Below are 16111 nucleotides of genomic sequence, written 5' to 3'. Positions count from 1 at the left end.
AAGTAGAGCAGCGTCAAAAGTTCTAAGGTTGAAACTAAATTTTTATGAATATGGAGATAAAACAGGACGGTTACTTGCTTGGCAAATTCGACAACAACAAACAGAGTATACAATCACAACAATTGAGAGTTCAACTGGACATATAGTTGACCCAGGAGAGATCAATGAAGCAATGCTCACTAAATGTAGATATCCAGAAGCAATTTTTAGATAGTGTAAATATACCTCAGATTTCAGTTAAAGAAAAAAAAACTAATTAGATGAAGACTTCACATTACAAGAAATTGCAATAGCCATCGACTCTATGGAATCAGGAAAAGCTGCGGGTCCAGACGGGCTTCCTATAGAAATTTATAAGACGTTTAATGAAAAGTTGCTAACTCCTTTTATGGAAATGATAGTAGAGGCGTATCTTCAAGATCTTTTGCCTACATCAATGAGAGGAGCTTCAATTACATTATTATCAAAACCAGGAAAAACAAACACAAAGTGTGAAAATATGCGGCCAATTAGCTTGTTAAATTCAGACGCAAAAATATTAAGTAAAGTTCTAGCTAAGAGAAGGTACATTACCAAATTTAATAGGAGAGGATCAAATTGGTTTTATACAATCAAGGCTGGAGCCGTGCATCAATTATCGCCAGCTCAACTCTCAGATCATCCAACAACTCTACCCACTTCCTCTGGTCCCTGCTGCCCTTGAAGAACTCCAGAGGGCAAATATTTTCTCCAAGTTGGACCTGCGGAGTGCTTACAACCTCATACAAATCCGAGCTGGAGATGAGTGGAAGACGGCCTTCATAACACCTACCGGACACTATTCATACCGGATAAGTCTTGCCGTCTTCCAAACATTTATGAATGAGGTGTTCCGGGAGTATCTCCATCGTTTTGTTGTGGTCTACATAGATGACATCTTGATTTACTCGCGGAACAAGGCCGAACATAGCCAGCACGTCCAGTAGGTCCTAATGAATCTCCAAGAACACCAGCTCTACCTCAAATTGGAGAAGTGTGAGTTCCATCAACACTCTCCCCAGTTACTTGGATATATTTTGAGTGAAGAGGGTGTGCAGATGGACCAGGGGAAGGTTCAGGCCATACAGGATTGGCTCACACCCGGTACTGTGAAAGAACTCCAACGTTTTCTAGGTTTTTCAAATTTCTACCGATGTTTCATCCAGAACTACAGTAAGATCACAGCTCCGCTTACCTCCCTCCTGCAGGGTAAACCCAAACACCTCTCCTGGAACCTCGCGGCCCACAAAGCATTCCAACAACTTAAAACCATATTCAGCACCGCTCCTTTACTACACCATCCGGACCCTGAACTTCCCTTCCCAGTTGGAGTTGACGACTCCACCACAGGAGTAGGAGTGGTCCCAAGCAGTCGGTGAGCCTCCTCTCCTCCTCCCTTTGACTACTATTCATGTAAGCTGTCTCCGCTGAAGCAAAACTACAACGTTGGAAACCGTGAACTCCTGGCCATCAAACTAATCTCCAGGACATTCCCAAATCATCACCCATTGGATTCTATCTACACAAATACCCTACAATGGACTTAAGCATCATTACTGCTCAATACTTCCTTGCACTTCAATGTACCAACCTTGTCAATAAAACTCTTTGGTTTTCACCTTCACCCTGGTTTTCATCTCAGTCTCCGTTCTCATCCCTATTGTGTCTTCACAAAATCATGGTGAAATGGTATATACATTGCAGTATAATTGTTGAACATGGCATGCTAAAATACACATACATCAGTAAAGTGGAGGCAGAGTTTGAGACAGTCTCAGACAAATGTGCATTGCTGTTGAATTATGATACAAAATATTTAAGTGCATGTTTGATCATTTGTAGACCTTAACCTTAAATGGATAATTCACCCAAAAATGAAACTTCTGTCATTAATTTTCACCCTCATGTTGGTCCAAACCCGTAAAACCTTCATTCATTTTCAGAACACAAATTAAGATATTTGTTATGAAATCCAAGAGCTTCCTTACTCTCCATAGACTGCAACGGAATAGCATAGTATAGACTTATAATATAATTACAATTTTATAGCTAAAAATAAGCAAAGGTTAATCATAGTCTGAAAATCATATAATAAACACTAGATTTATTTCTTTACTGCACGCCTCTGATCTGCACGCTCTTCGCCAGCATGCGCTTTCTCCTGTTTTTCACACAAAGCCGTGCGCTCGCGTAATTTAAAAATTAACGGTCATTTCAATTTACTGACTAACATTCTGTCACAGGTGAGGGAGAGACAAGGATCCAGGGAAACACAAGGAAAACATTAGTATAAACAAAACACTGATTTATTATTAAACAAGCAAAACAAAAGACAAGGAATAAAAAACATGTAGAAAACTTGAAAACAAAACCCGAGGAGCAGACAACCACCATGAGACGTTAAGATCGGACAAAGGGAGTGTGGAACAAGGAACTATTTATACACGGAAACAGGGGAGTGGCTAAACAAGATAACAGTGGGAAGTACAAATATGGGCATGACTAAACCAAATGAACATGAACCAATGTAATGCCAAGCTAGCAGAGGGAGCCCTCACCCATGCACTGACTGTTCTCGCTCCCTCTGCTGCCTCATGGGTAACTTCCTGTTTGGTGGCCATTTAAGGAGCCCTACACTAGTGTTGGGCGATATGCTCAATTTTCATATCGCCCTATCGTCAGCCTGAGAGATCGCCGATACACGATACTATCGTGCTAATTTAATTAATTATCTATGTACTAAATTCCTTATTCGTTTTGTAAAGGTAGACTTTTCTCTTGACATATGATTAAGTTGTGCGTGTACAGAGCGCTGACTGTAGATCTGCCGGAGTTGTTCAAGTTACTTTCGGTTTCATTCTCTGCTATTGTCAGTGAGTGAGTTGTAAATGTGCGTGCCAGAATGTAAATGAATGAATCTTTCTTTACCCGTCATATTGCTATAATGTTACCGCTGTATGTCTGACCGTTATCATGAGGGTGATGTTGTAGTTCAGTTCATATTGAATGCGGAGAAGTGATGCGCGTGTAATTCACGTGCGTATGTTTAGCGCCATTTGATCGCATCGTAATTCTAATTAACGCCTATAGACGTTACTGAGATGAATGTTTATGTTTACTATATACAGACTGATTATGATACATCGTAATTAATTCAGCCTGAACCAGGTTTTACTACCTCTGTTATCCTAATGACTGCAATGCAAATATAATATAACACTCCCTTTAGAATCAGTGAATCTACCACCGTACTGTATGATGAAAATCTCCCATTCTCACTGCACGAGGTGCGTTAAGGCGCTGTGGCCTCTCTATGCGTGTGTTTATACCGCGGCAAGTTTCTGAAGCATCCTAGAACAGACTCTCTGTGCTGCATTGCTAAAGTTAAGTTCTTTGTTGACGGATAATAATAATAATCGTCTAACTATCGTCAAAGGCATCAGCAACAGGCGATATCTCTGACTATCGTCGATACACGATACTATCGTCTATCGGCACAACCCTACCCTACACCAAACAGACCTTGCAAAGTATTGTTTTGCTGTGCAGGCTCTACTAAGCGGTTCTCCTGTTTCATTGCCCTGTTTTGTTATTTTTCCACGGTTTTGTTTCATTGTCATAATCATAGTTATTTTGCCATTGCCATAGTTTGTCTTAGTTTCATAGCCTTGTTTATTTGTTACTTTCGGACTGCTCACTGGATTTTGACATTCTGCCTGATTACTGGATTACGCTTTTGTCTTGCCTTCGTGTTACTGTTTGTTTGGAGATCGACCCTGCCTGTCTTGACAACGATCTGCTCAATAAAGCTCGCATTTGGATCTTACACGCTTCCCAGAGTCCTTGTTACAATCAAAAGGGGGAGCAAATGGAATAAACCAAATACACTATAAACACAGGGGAAAAACACATGGAAAACAGAACAAGACACAATCCTGACACATTCATTGATTGATCTCTTTAATGGATAATTACTTATAATTAATATACATATACGAGAATAAATATTATTTAAGGGAGATTTGACGTACAGAAGCGGTATTGGGGTGAAGAGGTTAGAAGAACATTCTGGGAACCTTCAGAGAACTTTCAGGGAACCTTCTAGGAAAATAAATAGAACGTTCCTATTGGTTAGCCAGGAAAGTTTTCTTAAAGTTCCCAGGATGTTCCCCTAACCTGAAGAGAAAACTTAAGAAAACGTTCCTGGCTAACCAACAGGGAACATTCTTGGGAACATTCAGGGAACAAATAAATTCTGGGAATAAATAAAGTTATTGTTTATCAAAAAAATAAAGAGTTGGCTCACTATTGCTTAAACGAGTCATCAGGAATTCAAATCTTTTTCTGTTATGGCCACATGTCACGAATGTCCGCCCACATTCTACATCACAAAAAACTTGCCGCCCACAAATACAGTAACATTTCCATGTGGTTAACATCATGTCAAGAAGACACTTTATTCTACGCTGTGAGAGTAAATTTGTTTTATCATCACTTCCAAAAGATCTGATCTACAAAGAATCAGTGTTTAATATTCATTTTTTTCAACAACACCTCAGCTGTACAATTCCAATCTTGTGTTCTCGTCATTTTACTGACAACTGCTTTTACAAACTCAGGGAGTACAACGCGGGATTCAGCAAACGCTCGCTCTTAAAAGATGGATCAGTGGCCAGTTTATCAGAGGCTTGCTCCTCAACCTGTAAGTATGATAAATAATTGATGATTGTATTTTCTAGCAATCGTTCAAAATACGAATGTTATGTTGTGTCTTGCTGCAGGTGTCTTGCTAACTGGCTGACTGATGCTTCTATAGTTATGTTGTTCAGCTGTGGGCTCACTGTCGTCTAAAATGTATCATTTGATGCAGCTTGACTGTCTGTCTTATGAGTTGGAGTAATGATAAAGGATGGCTCACGACAAGGCATTACACTGTGAAAAGTCTTGAGCCATCCTCTATAATAATGTTGAGGTTTACAACAGAGGTGTGCCCGGTTCGCTTACATAAGCAAATTGCCAGCACTTTCAGTTTAGGGACTTGCAGTGTCGTGTCGCGCTGCATCCAGTGTAGACAGCATAGCAGGTTCTATTGTATTTTGTCGTGTCATGTCACTTGCATTCGATGTAGATACGGTGTCAGTTTCTTGGCGATCAGCCACTTCAACCGTTTCATCATCAGACTCCAGCTCGAATACGCCTTCTTCAGCCAGCTGCCATTTTGAATCGAAAACGAGGCTGTGAGGGATAGCAGTCCTGCAGCGCCCACTGTGGCATATTGTTGCGTACCGGGACGTAGATTGTATAACCGTAAAATAATACGTCATTTCACATTTTTCCACAGGACAAAGAACTCCAGAAAACGTGGATTGTTTGACAGGACATATAGCCTAACTTTCAGGTAACAATATTGCATTTTTTTTAAGAAAATGACTGTGGAAAGACTGCTAATTTCTAATGTGAGCATGTTTATCTTCCTTTAAACACTTATACAGAGTTTTTCAAATGATGTTATATAGATTAAAATGCTTAATGGTTTGTGTTAAGAGTCTGCAGCTAGGTCATAAGCGTCTTACCGACCTTTATTATGATAAACATGACGTTTTCCTTGTCTAAAGCAAAACAGAAACAAAAAGTAATGTTCTGAATATCATTTTGCGATTTTAAAAGGGGTTGACCTCAAACTCTACACGGCAAACTAATTAATAAATGTTATCTTTTGATCGCTTTGCATAAAAATAAACTTTCTACCCACTGTTTTTTGTAAGACTTAACATGTTGTCTGAAAGAGGCTTACGATCTAACTGCAGGCTCTTAACACAAACTATTAAGCATGTTAATTTTTAAAACATCATTTAAAAATAATATCTTTTTCATTTTCATTTACGATCAGTTTTCTTTTCGTGAGGTCTTTGAGTTCAGGTAAACACAGACGGAGCTTCCTAATTCCAGTCAGTGTTTTTGAAAAACAATCCTGAGTAAAATGTTGAGCACACTTGTGTTCTTCGTAATCTATACAAAATTGAGATATTTAGTTTAGTTGTTGTAGTAAAACATAACATTTTAGCTCTGTGTAAACGTTTAAAGGAAGATAAACATGCTCACATTATAAATGAGCAATTAGCCAACCGGCTAGTTTCCACAGTCATTTTCTTAAATAAATGCAATATTGTTACCTGAAAGTTAGGTCCTATGTCCCGTCGCACTTTAATACATATTTTCTGGAGTTCTTTGTCCTGTGAAAATTAGTGAAATTATATTTTCTCTTTATTTTTATGACTAAACAATCTACATCCCAGTACGCAACAATACGCCACAGTGGGTGCTGCTGGACTCCCATACGGAGGTCACATAGATTGAAATATATGTACAATAAATACATTTCCATGTATTTAAATGCATTAAAACTTAATAGAAGAAAATAGTCCTTATACTTATATGTAAGCATATTTTTGAATATATGGCAAAAACATATTTAAATATTTGATTTAGGCCCCTTTTTAATATTTTTCACATATATGTAAATATATTGTGTTATAAATATTTAAATATATTTATTTGCTTTATATGTAAATGTGCTCAAATATTAGTGTATGTAAATTTATTTTAATTATAAATATTTACATATATTTATTTCCTTAATATTTACATATATATTTCCTTTATATATAAATAGTGTATGTAAATATATTAATGTGAAATATATGTTCATATATTAATTTCTTTATCTGTAAATATATTATACTTTTGCAAATGTATATCAATTGTAAACATATAGACCACAAAACCAGTCATAAGGGGCAATTTTTTGAAATTGAAATGTATACATAATCTGAAAGCTGAATAAACAATATTTCCATTGATATATGGTTTGTTAGGACAAAATTTGGTCAAGATACAACTATTTAAATATCTGGAATCTGAGGATTAAAAAAAATGTGAGATCAAATTATTCAAATTAAGTTCTTAGCAATGCATATTGCTAATCAAAAATTAAGCTTTTATATATTTGCGGTAGATAAAATTTGCAAAATATTTTCATGGGACATCTTTGCTTAATATCCCAGTGATTTTTAGCAAATAGGAGAATCAATAAATTTGACCCATACAATGTATTGTTGGCTATTGCTACAAGTATACTGGTTTTGTTCTCCAGGGTCACAAATATTCAAATGTATTAAAATAATACTCCTTTTTACATAAGTAAATTAACCTTAACATGTTCTCAGAGAATATTAAAAACTAAAAAATGTCAATCTTGTGGACATTATATAAATTTGCTTGCAAATGAGAAATACAATCAGGAGAGAAATACCTTTTACACAAAATATTAATGGTTTTATTCATATTTACAGAAAATACTAATACAAAGTGAAAATGGTCAATATTAACGGCACATGCACACATTACTCAATCTTACAACAAATATAGAGTGGTGCAGGGATGACATCAGAGAAAAACAGACAAATTGTCACTGCTTCCTTCCAAGATTTTCTTATGGGGTTTTATTTTATTAATTTATAAATAAAATATAGCCTATGCTAAACACAGCTTCATAGTACTTTGTTCTATAACAAAGTACACACACCCATATAAGAAATGCAAATTTTGAGACAGTTAATTTATTCATTTATTTTAAACTGTACTTTTAATAAATATTGGATATCTAGGCAGTTTGGGGGGTGAGTGTGTGTAGTTTAAGTTGTAGAACAAAACATTCATGTATCAAGTTATGTTTACCACAGGATTAATTTTACTTAAATTAAAAACCTCACTATAAAACCACATAGGAAAAAAATTTACAGAGCTATATTTCTTTTTTCCTGTTCTGAAACCTCAGTTCTGCTAACTTAGAATTAATTGCCTGGCCCAACTGTCCAGAAGAGGCCTTTTCATGGTGTTTTTTGACAGCATCTGCAAAACAAAACAAGAAAAAAGATGAAAAACATTTGGATTAGTAGACAGCATACTCAACAACCACTTTCAAGGCCCAGAAAGACAGTAAAGACATAATTAAAGTAGTTTATGTGACTCCAGTGATTTAACCTCAATTTTATGAAGTCATGTTACTTCTTTGTTTGCACAAAAAAATTTTTTTACCACTTTATTTGCAAAATATGAATTTTTACTAAAGCACCAAGATGCATGCATGTTCTGTTGAAGTCAGCCACTTTTGCTAATTGGACATTGCCCTCCTATCTTCACAGAAATGTGCGATTGGTTGTAATTGCTCAACACTGCAAACTATGCGCAAAAGAAAAGACACAACATGAACAAATCCACTGTAAATGTAATGCCGCGATCTTTATATTAACATGCAAATTGTATTACTAACATAATTTTACGGACAGACTAGTTTGTTTGATCCCCTATCGTCATGTTCTATTTATTTGCATCTTCTTATTTTTTTCTAACACAAATAAAATAAACGATCCATATTGCATTTATTAACATCGGAATTATAATTGAGAAAAATAATTGAAAGAAAAGATGCAGTGTTACTAAGAGATTTGGACACATCTTGCCAGCACAGGTGACTACGGTGACGCATTGCTGCCGCACACTTAATTTTTTTCCCACTCAGCTATGTCGTTATAACGAGATCTTTTCTCGTAAAAACGACATCTTTTCTCGTAAAAACGACATCTTTTCTCGTTAAAACGACATCTTTTCTCGTTAAAACGAGATCTTTTCTCGTTAAAACGACATAATTTTCTCGTTAAAACGACATAATTTTCTCCTTAAAACGACATATTTTTCTCGTAATAACGACATATTATGTCATACCATCTGATGTTCCTGTTATAGACATGTGAGGGAGCTAAGCGTTTGTCCGCGCTGCCTTCGCCAGTCCTGACCTAAAGGAGGATGCACGCTGCTGGAGTTATATAGAAATACACTGTTTAAATAACTTTAATGTAATTGTTTAAATTGTAGCAGCATGTTCATTAGGATTAATCTCCATTCTAATCTGCCCTCAGACCCAGAGGATTTAAGATGATCAGATCAAAACTGTTATTTCTGACTCTGAGCTTGGAATATTATTTGGATGAAAGTTTGATTTTACATAAAATTTAAATAGTATCAGAAATAAATAAAAGAAAAATGACACACGGTTTGATCGTGTTATGGTGATGATGATTTCGTTCTGTTTAAAAAAATGAAAATAAATAAATAAAGCCAGATTTTATTTAATGAAAAGAGTGCTTATGCTTTAATATTTGTGCGTGAGCGGCCCGGAAAAGTCACTTTTCAACTCAGCCTGTCTTTATGGTCTGTCCCATCATGCAGAATAAATGTTCGTCTGATGTACCGCTCTGCAAATTAGTCACAACAACGTTTCTTTGCAAGTCTCATTTATAAAGCGCAACACGGCACTTCTCGGGTCGGCGTCAGCACGATACCTTACTTTGTGATTACAGAGGAAAGAAATATAAATGTCTGCTTTATTTTATGAACTTCCACGATAACAACAAAACGTTACAAATTGCCTTTGTAAAAATACAGGGTGCGCTCTCGCAATTTATGTCTCTCCAGGCCCGGTTCTACGGGGGTGCTTGAGGGTGCTAAGCACCCTCAAACGAAATCAATAGCACCCTCAGTTAAAGCTGTAATAATGTCATTTTATTGCAGATTTAGATAACAATCCAGTGAGTAATCATTAAAAAAAAACATTTATTTTTCTGCTGTAAGCATTAAAACAATGCCCTACCATATTGTAACGCATCAAAGCAGTCAATTAGAGCGTTGCATTTCAGCCTCGGCCGACTAGCCCGACTTTTTTACACCTCTAGTTGCTGGGCTTCAGGCCAATTTTCACGTCAAAGTTCAGAGGCGGACGGGCACCGGTTTTATCTGTTTTAGGTTTCTCCTTATTTTAATATTTTAGACATCCATAAATTATGGTGAAGAAAAAAATGCCGCGCTGGTGGAAACAACAGGAGACTTCACTTTCGGTTTCACTTTCGAGACCGTTACAGACGGCAGCGCAGCTGGAACAGATCCGCACTCAAGCACACAATATGCTGAAAATTGCCACAAAGGTAAATAAATAACACTGAATGTGTCGGGCCGGAAAGAGTAAAGCTTATTTAAATTATATATTAATAAACTAGTGTATTCTGAGTCAGTGTAACAAAAATCCTTTTTGGACGCGCCTTTAAAGAGAAATTTATCTTTTCGGATTACATAATGAGAGAGTTTTTGTTTTCTATTTGTTTTATTTCGTTAAGTAATAATTTAAAACTATTTTATACGTTTTTTTTAAGTGCACACAAATAAAAGTACACCCTTTACAGTACCGAATGATGTATTAACCTACTCTTACCTTTGTGAGCAAAAATGACAGATAATTTTAAATTGCTTCCACTGAAAAAAATGCACTGGCGCCCATGTCCTGTGTCTTCAGCTTCCACTCTCTGCACAAACTATTGGATATGCGCCTAATACCGCACATTTATCTCTAGGTTTAACGTTTAAACTAACATTGTTTTATACTTGAACTATTTCATATCTATAGATTTTATGCAAATCGTGATGATTTGAGTAGGCAAACTGATCAAATTAACAGACTGATTAGTCTACCCCTGGGCGCTGTTCCTTAAAAATAATAATAATAAAATAAAATAAAAACGTATATTTTACGAACAAAAATGCTCCAAACGTTTTTTTTCTAAATTAAGTTAATAAAAAAACGAAAGTATAATCAATTTGCCATTACATACAAAAATGAAGTATTTTGATTTTAAAATAGCAACGCGCGCCATCAGTGTCGCGCCCTAATGTCGACTATGATGGTATAATGTTAGTGTAACGGGAAGAATGAGAGGAAGCAAGAATGCAGGATAACCAGTTTATTGAAGGTAAGCAAGATGAAACACGATGACAATGGTGGTGGTGAAGATCTCCCGGCTGAGTGGCACAGAGGCTAGATGGCAGGTGAGATGACGAGTGAGAAGTCCGTGGTGCAGGCGTGAATCCAGTGAACCCAAGACAACGACAATCCCACGACGAATTCCACACACAAAGACAAATCCAACACGTACATCCAACAACGGTGATCTAGGAGAACAATCTGACGGGGAAGAGGAGATCTGGGTGAGTATAAATAGCCGTGGGGAAATGCATGACACCTGGTGAAGGACTGATTGGCAGCTGCGCTGAATCAGAGAGACGCACAACGTAATGACGCACATACATACACACAGATGACGCGACATGAGGACACGGCAGATGTGAGAACCGTGACAGTACCCCCTCCCCTAGGAACGTCTCCTGACGTTCCCAGACTCCTGTACCTGTTGATTGAAATCATCAATAAGGGAGTGATCCAGAATGTCTCTGGCAGGTACCCAACTTCTCTCCTCCGGACCGTAACCTTCCCAGTCCACCAAGTACTGAAATCCGCGTCCCCTCCGCCTCGAGTCCAGAATACGATTGACCGAATAGGTTGGTTCCCCGTCTACGAGTCGCGGCGGTGGGGGAACCGGGACTGGCGGATTAATACGTGCAAAGAAAACAGGTTTAATTTTGGAAACATGAAACACGGGATGAATTCTCCTGTACACTGGAGGAAGTTTGAGGCGGACTGCCACCGGACTAATGATCTTGGTGACAGGAAACGGGCCAATAAATTTGGGAGCAAGTTTATTCGAAACGGAACGCAATGGAATATCCTTGGTAGAAAGCCACACTTTAGAACCGACGACGTATACGGGAGGCTTAGACCGGTGGCGATCGGCTTTAGCCTTGGTGCGCTCTCCCACTCGGACCAGAGTCTCACGGGCTCTGGTCCAAGTGCGATGACACCTCTGGACAAAGGCGTGGGCAAAGGGAACCGCGACTTCGGATTCCAGACTGGGAAAAATAGGTGGCTGGTACCCTATACTACATTCAAATGGAGATAGGCCCGTGGCAGATACTGGCAACGAATTGTGGGCGTACTCCACCATAGACAGCTGCTGGCTCCAGGAGGAAGGATTTCTAGCGACCATGCATCGTAACGTTCTCTCCAAATCTTGGTTGGCTCTCTCAGTTTGTCCATTGCTTTGAGGATGGAACCCCGAAGAGAGACTAACAGTGGCCCCCAGAAGTTTACAAAACTCTCGCCAAAATTTGGACACAAATTGGGGTCCTCTGTCGGAGACCACGTCCGTCGGGAGGCCATGTAACCGAAAGACGTGGTCTACGACTGCCAACGCTGTCTCCTTGGCTGAAGGTAATTTGGGCAAGGGGATAAAATGAACCGCCTTCGAGAACCGGTCCACCACGGTCAAAACAACCGTGTTACCCTGGGAGGGTGGGAGGGCGGTAACAAAATCTAGAGCGATATGGGACCAGGGTCTCGAAGGGATTGGCAGCGGTTGTAGGAGCCCATCTGGAGGTGTGTTAGAGGTCTTACCAATGGCACAAACTGAGCAAGCCAAAACAAAACTGCGAACATCACGAGCCATAAGAGGCCACCAAAATCGTTGTTTGACCAAATGTAAGGTGCGACTAACCCCTGGATGACACGCCACATTGGAAGAATGTCCCCACTGGATAACTTCAGACCGTAAGCACTCTGGTACAAATAAACGGTTCGGTGGGCAACCGGCCGGAGGCGTTACCCCATGTAAGGCTGTCTTAACCTTCGATTCGACCTCCCAGATGAGGGCAGAGACAATAAGTGTCTCAGGAAAAATACCCTCGGGAGTGGACGGGCGATCGGAGCGGTCAAAAATACGAGATAAGGAATCGGGTTTGGTGTTTTTAGAACCCGGGCGGTACGATAAGGTAAAATTAAAGCGTCCGAAAAAAAGTGACCACCGAGCCTGCCTAGAGTTCAATCTTTTGGCAGTTCTGATGTACTCTAAATTTTTGTGATCAGTCCAAACAATGAAAGGTACCCCCGACCCTTCCAACCAGTGGCGCCATTCCTCCAATGCTAGCTTGACTGCCAACAACTCTCTGTTACCAATATCATAATTAGATTCAGCTGGCGACATACGATGTGAGAAAAACGCGCAAGGATGCATCTTGTCGTCCGTGGGTGAACGCTGGGATAGCACCGCACCTACCCCCACCTCTGACGCATCGACCTCCACCACAAACTGACGTGATGGATCAGGGGTGACAAGGATGGGAGCCGAAACAAAGCGACTTTTCAGTTTGGCAAACGCAGCTTCTGCTGCGTCTGACCACCTGAACGTCGTTCTGGGGGAGGTCAAGGCGGTCAGAGGTGCGGCTAGTTGGCTGTAATTGCGAATAAAACGCCGGTAAAAATTGGCAAAACCCAGAAACCTCTGTAGGGCCTTACGGGAATCTGGGGTTGGCCAATCCACCACAGCTCTAACCTTCTCGGGATCCATGCGCATACCCTCGGCCGACACGATGTACCCTAGGAAAGGAACAGACTGTGCATGAAAATCGCATTTCTCCGCCTTGACAAAAAGCCCATTCTCTAACAGCCGCTGAAGCACTCGTCTGACGTGTTGAACGTGTTCCTGGAGAGAAGAAGAAAAAATCAATATGTCGTCCAGGTAGACATAAATGAACTGATCTACCATGTCTCTCAACACGTCATTGACGAGTGCCTGGAAGACCCCTGGGGAGTTGGACAAGCCGAAGGGCATGACCAAGTATTCAAAGTGCCCCCTGGGGGTGTTAAAGGCAGTCTTCCACTCATCTCCCCCCCTGATGCGGACCAAATGATAAGCATTTCTTAAATCCAATTTCGTGAAGACGGACGCTCCCTGCAACCTCTCGAAGGCTGAAGATATTAACGGCAAAGGATAAGTATTCTTTACCGTAATATTATTCAGCCCTCGGTAATCAATACAAGGTCGCAGAGATCCGTCCTTCTTCCCCACAAAAAAGAATCCCGCCCCCGCTGGAGAAGAGGAGGGTCGTATGAGCCCGACTGCTAGAGAATCAGAAATGTATTTCTCCATAGCCTCTCTTTCAGGAACTGAAAGTGAATATAACTTGCCCTTAGGCGGAGACGTACCTGGTAATAAGTCTATAGCACAGTCATAGGGACGGTGAGGAGGGAGAGAAGCAGCCCGAGACTTACTGAACACTTCCTTCAGGTCGAGGTACTCCGTGGGCACGTTACTCAGATCCGCCGCCTTCTCCTGAAACACAGAACTAGAAACAGATGAACAAGCAGACACAAGACAAGACTCATAACACTTAACGCTCCATTCAGCCACCGACTTCAGCTGCCAATCAATCCGGGGGTTGTGTTTAATGAGCCAGGGATGTCCAAGAACAACGGGAGCGTGAGGGGAGTCCAAAATGTAAAATGAAATACTCTCACGGTGGTTGCCAGACACCGTGAGAGTAACAGGATCAGTAATAGAGGTGATGGTGGGAAGGGAGTGGCCATTGAGAGCGTGGACGGCGATGGTTTCTGTGAGGGGATGAACAGGAACATGATTATGCAGTGCAAAAGAAAAATCCATGAAGTTACCCTCGGCTCCCGAGTCCAGAAGTGCAGTGCAGTGCAGGTCCTGTTGCTGCCATCTAAGCCTAACCGGGAGGAGCGTGGAGGTGTTGCTGGACGAGGACTTGGTAGCGGAGATCCCACCCGACAGTAGCCTCATACTTACTGCCGGGCTGGCCCTTTTACGGGGCAGCTAAAGGCGAAATGGCCAGCTGCTCCACAATAGAGGCAAAGGCCCTGGGACCTCCGCCTCTCCTTCTCCTCCCGAGAAAGCCGAGCTCGACCCACCTGCATGGGCTCGGGATCGTTGAATGGGCTGACCGCGTCGCTGCCGCTGGCTCGAGGTGGAAAGCCCTCCCCAGGGGGGAGCCGAGCGGATGTCCATCGTCGCTCGGCTCGGGAGAGTCGAGCATCTACCCGCAGAGCCAGGTCTATCAGGCCGTTGAGGTTGGCGGGTAGGTCCAGGGCGTAGATCTCCTTCTGAACGCGGTCAGCCAACCCATGCAGGAACATGTCCCACTGCGCTTCCTCGTTCCACTGACACTCCGCCGCCAGGGTTCGAAACTCGATGCTGTAATCAGAGACGAATCTCCCCCCCTGTCGGAGATCCGCCAATGTCCGCGCAGCCTCTCTGCCAGAGGCCGCGCGGTCGAAGACCCGTTTCATCTCGGCGGAGAGTGCTGTGAACGAGGCGCAACAAGGATCTTGGTTTTCCCACACCGCCGTTCCCCACAATGCCGCCCTCCCCGTCAACAGGGTGAGCGCGAACGCCACCTTGCTTTCCTCACTAGGAAATGTGCGGGGTTGTAACGTAAAGTGCATCGAACATCTAGTGAGGAAAGCTCGGCAGAAGTTCGGCTCACCTCCGTACAGTTCCGGTGGGGGAAGGCGGGGCTCCGGCTGATGTGACGCCCCAGATGGTCCGGATGGGGCGATCGGAGCAGGCGGGGCAGGCGGTGTGAGCGGCGCAGTGGGAAATTGCATCTGGCGCAAAGACTGGGTCAGCTCGGACACCTGTGCCACTAGGGTGTTGATGGCGTTCCCTGAGATGGCGGTGTTCCTCTCTTGAATCTCCAGCCGGGAGATGCATTCGCGGAGTGCGTCCTCCGCGGTGCCCTGAGTGGTGCCTGCTGCTTCCATAGATGGTCAGATTGTTCTGTAACGGGAAGAATGAGAGGAAGCAAGAATGCAGGATAACCAGTTTATTGAAGGTAAGCAAGATGAAACACGATGACAATGGTGGTGGTGAAGATCTCCCGGCTGAGTGGCACAGAGGCTAGATGGCAGGTGAGATGACGAGTGAGAAGTCCGTGGTGCAGGCGTGAATCCAGTGAACCCAAGACAACGACAATCCCACGACGAATTCCACACACGAAGACAAATCCAACACGTACATCCAACAACGGTGATCTAGGAGAACAATCTGACGGGGAAGAGGAGATCTGGGTGAGTATAAATAGCCGTGGGGAAATGCATGACACCTGGTGAAGGACTGATTGGCAGCTGCGCTGAATCAGAGAGACGCACAACGTAATGACGCACATACATACACACAGATGACGCGACATGAGGACACGGCAGATGTGAGAACCGTGACAGTTAGAGCACCCTCATTAATTTAGGGAGCACCCTCAGTGATTTAGTTCTGGAACCGGGCCTGTGTCTCTCTAT

The 16111-nt window shown here is 41.6% G+C and overlaps 1 protein-coding gene across 1 annotated transcript; it reads left to right on the top strand.

Moving 5' to 3' along the window:
- The first annotated feature begins 971 nt into the window (after positions 1 to 971).
- Positions 972 to 1397, top strand: LOC141333043 (uncharacterized). Its single transcript, XM_073837988.1, has one exon. It carries the CDS (start codon positions 972 to 974, stop codon positions 1395 to 1397), a length of 426 nt encoding a protein of 141 aa, XP_073694089.1.
- The last annotated feature ends 14714 nt before the right edge of the window (positions 1398 to 16111 follow it).

This window comes from Garra rufa, chromosome 4 (genome assembly GCF_049309525.1).
Source record: "Garra rufa chromosome 4, GarRuf1.0, whole genome shotgun sequence".
Taxonomy (NCBI): Eukaryota; Metazoa; Chordata; class Actinopteri; order Cypriniformes; family Cyprinidae; genus Garra; species Garra rufa.
Note: the sequence above shows the minus strand (reverse complement) of the source record. Positions and strands in the feature narration are given on the sequence as shown.

Bases quoted from the DNA above. Each gene is read 5' to 3' on its own strand.
- LOC141333043 (XM_073837988.1), top strand. From the start codon at position 972: ATGAATCTCCAAGAACACCAGCTCTACCTCAAATTGGAGAAGTGTGAG.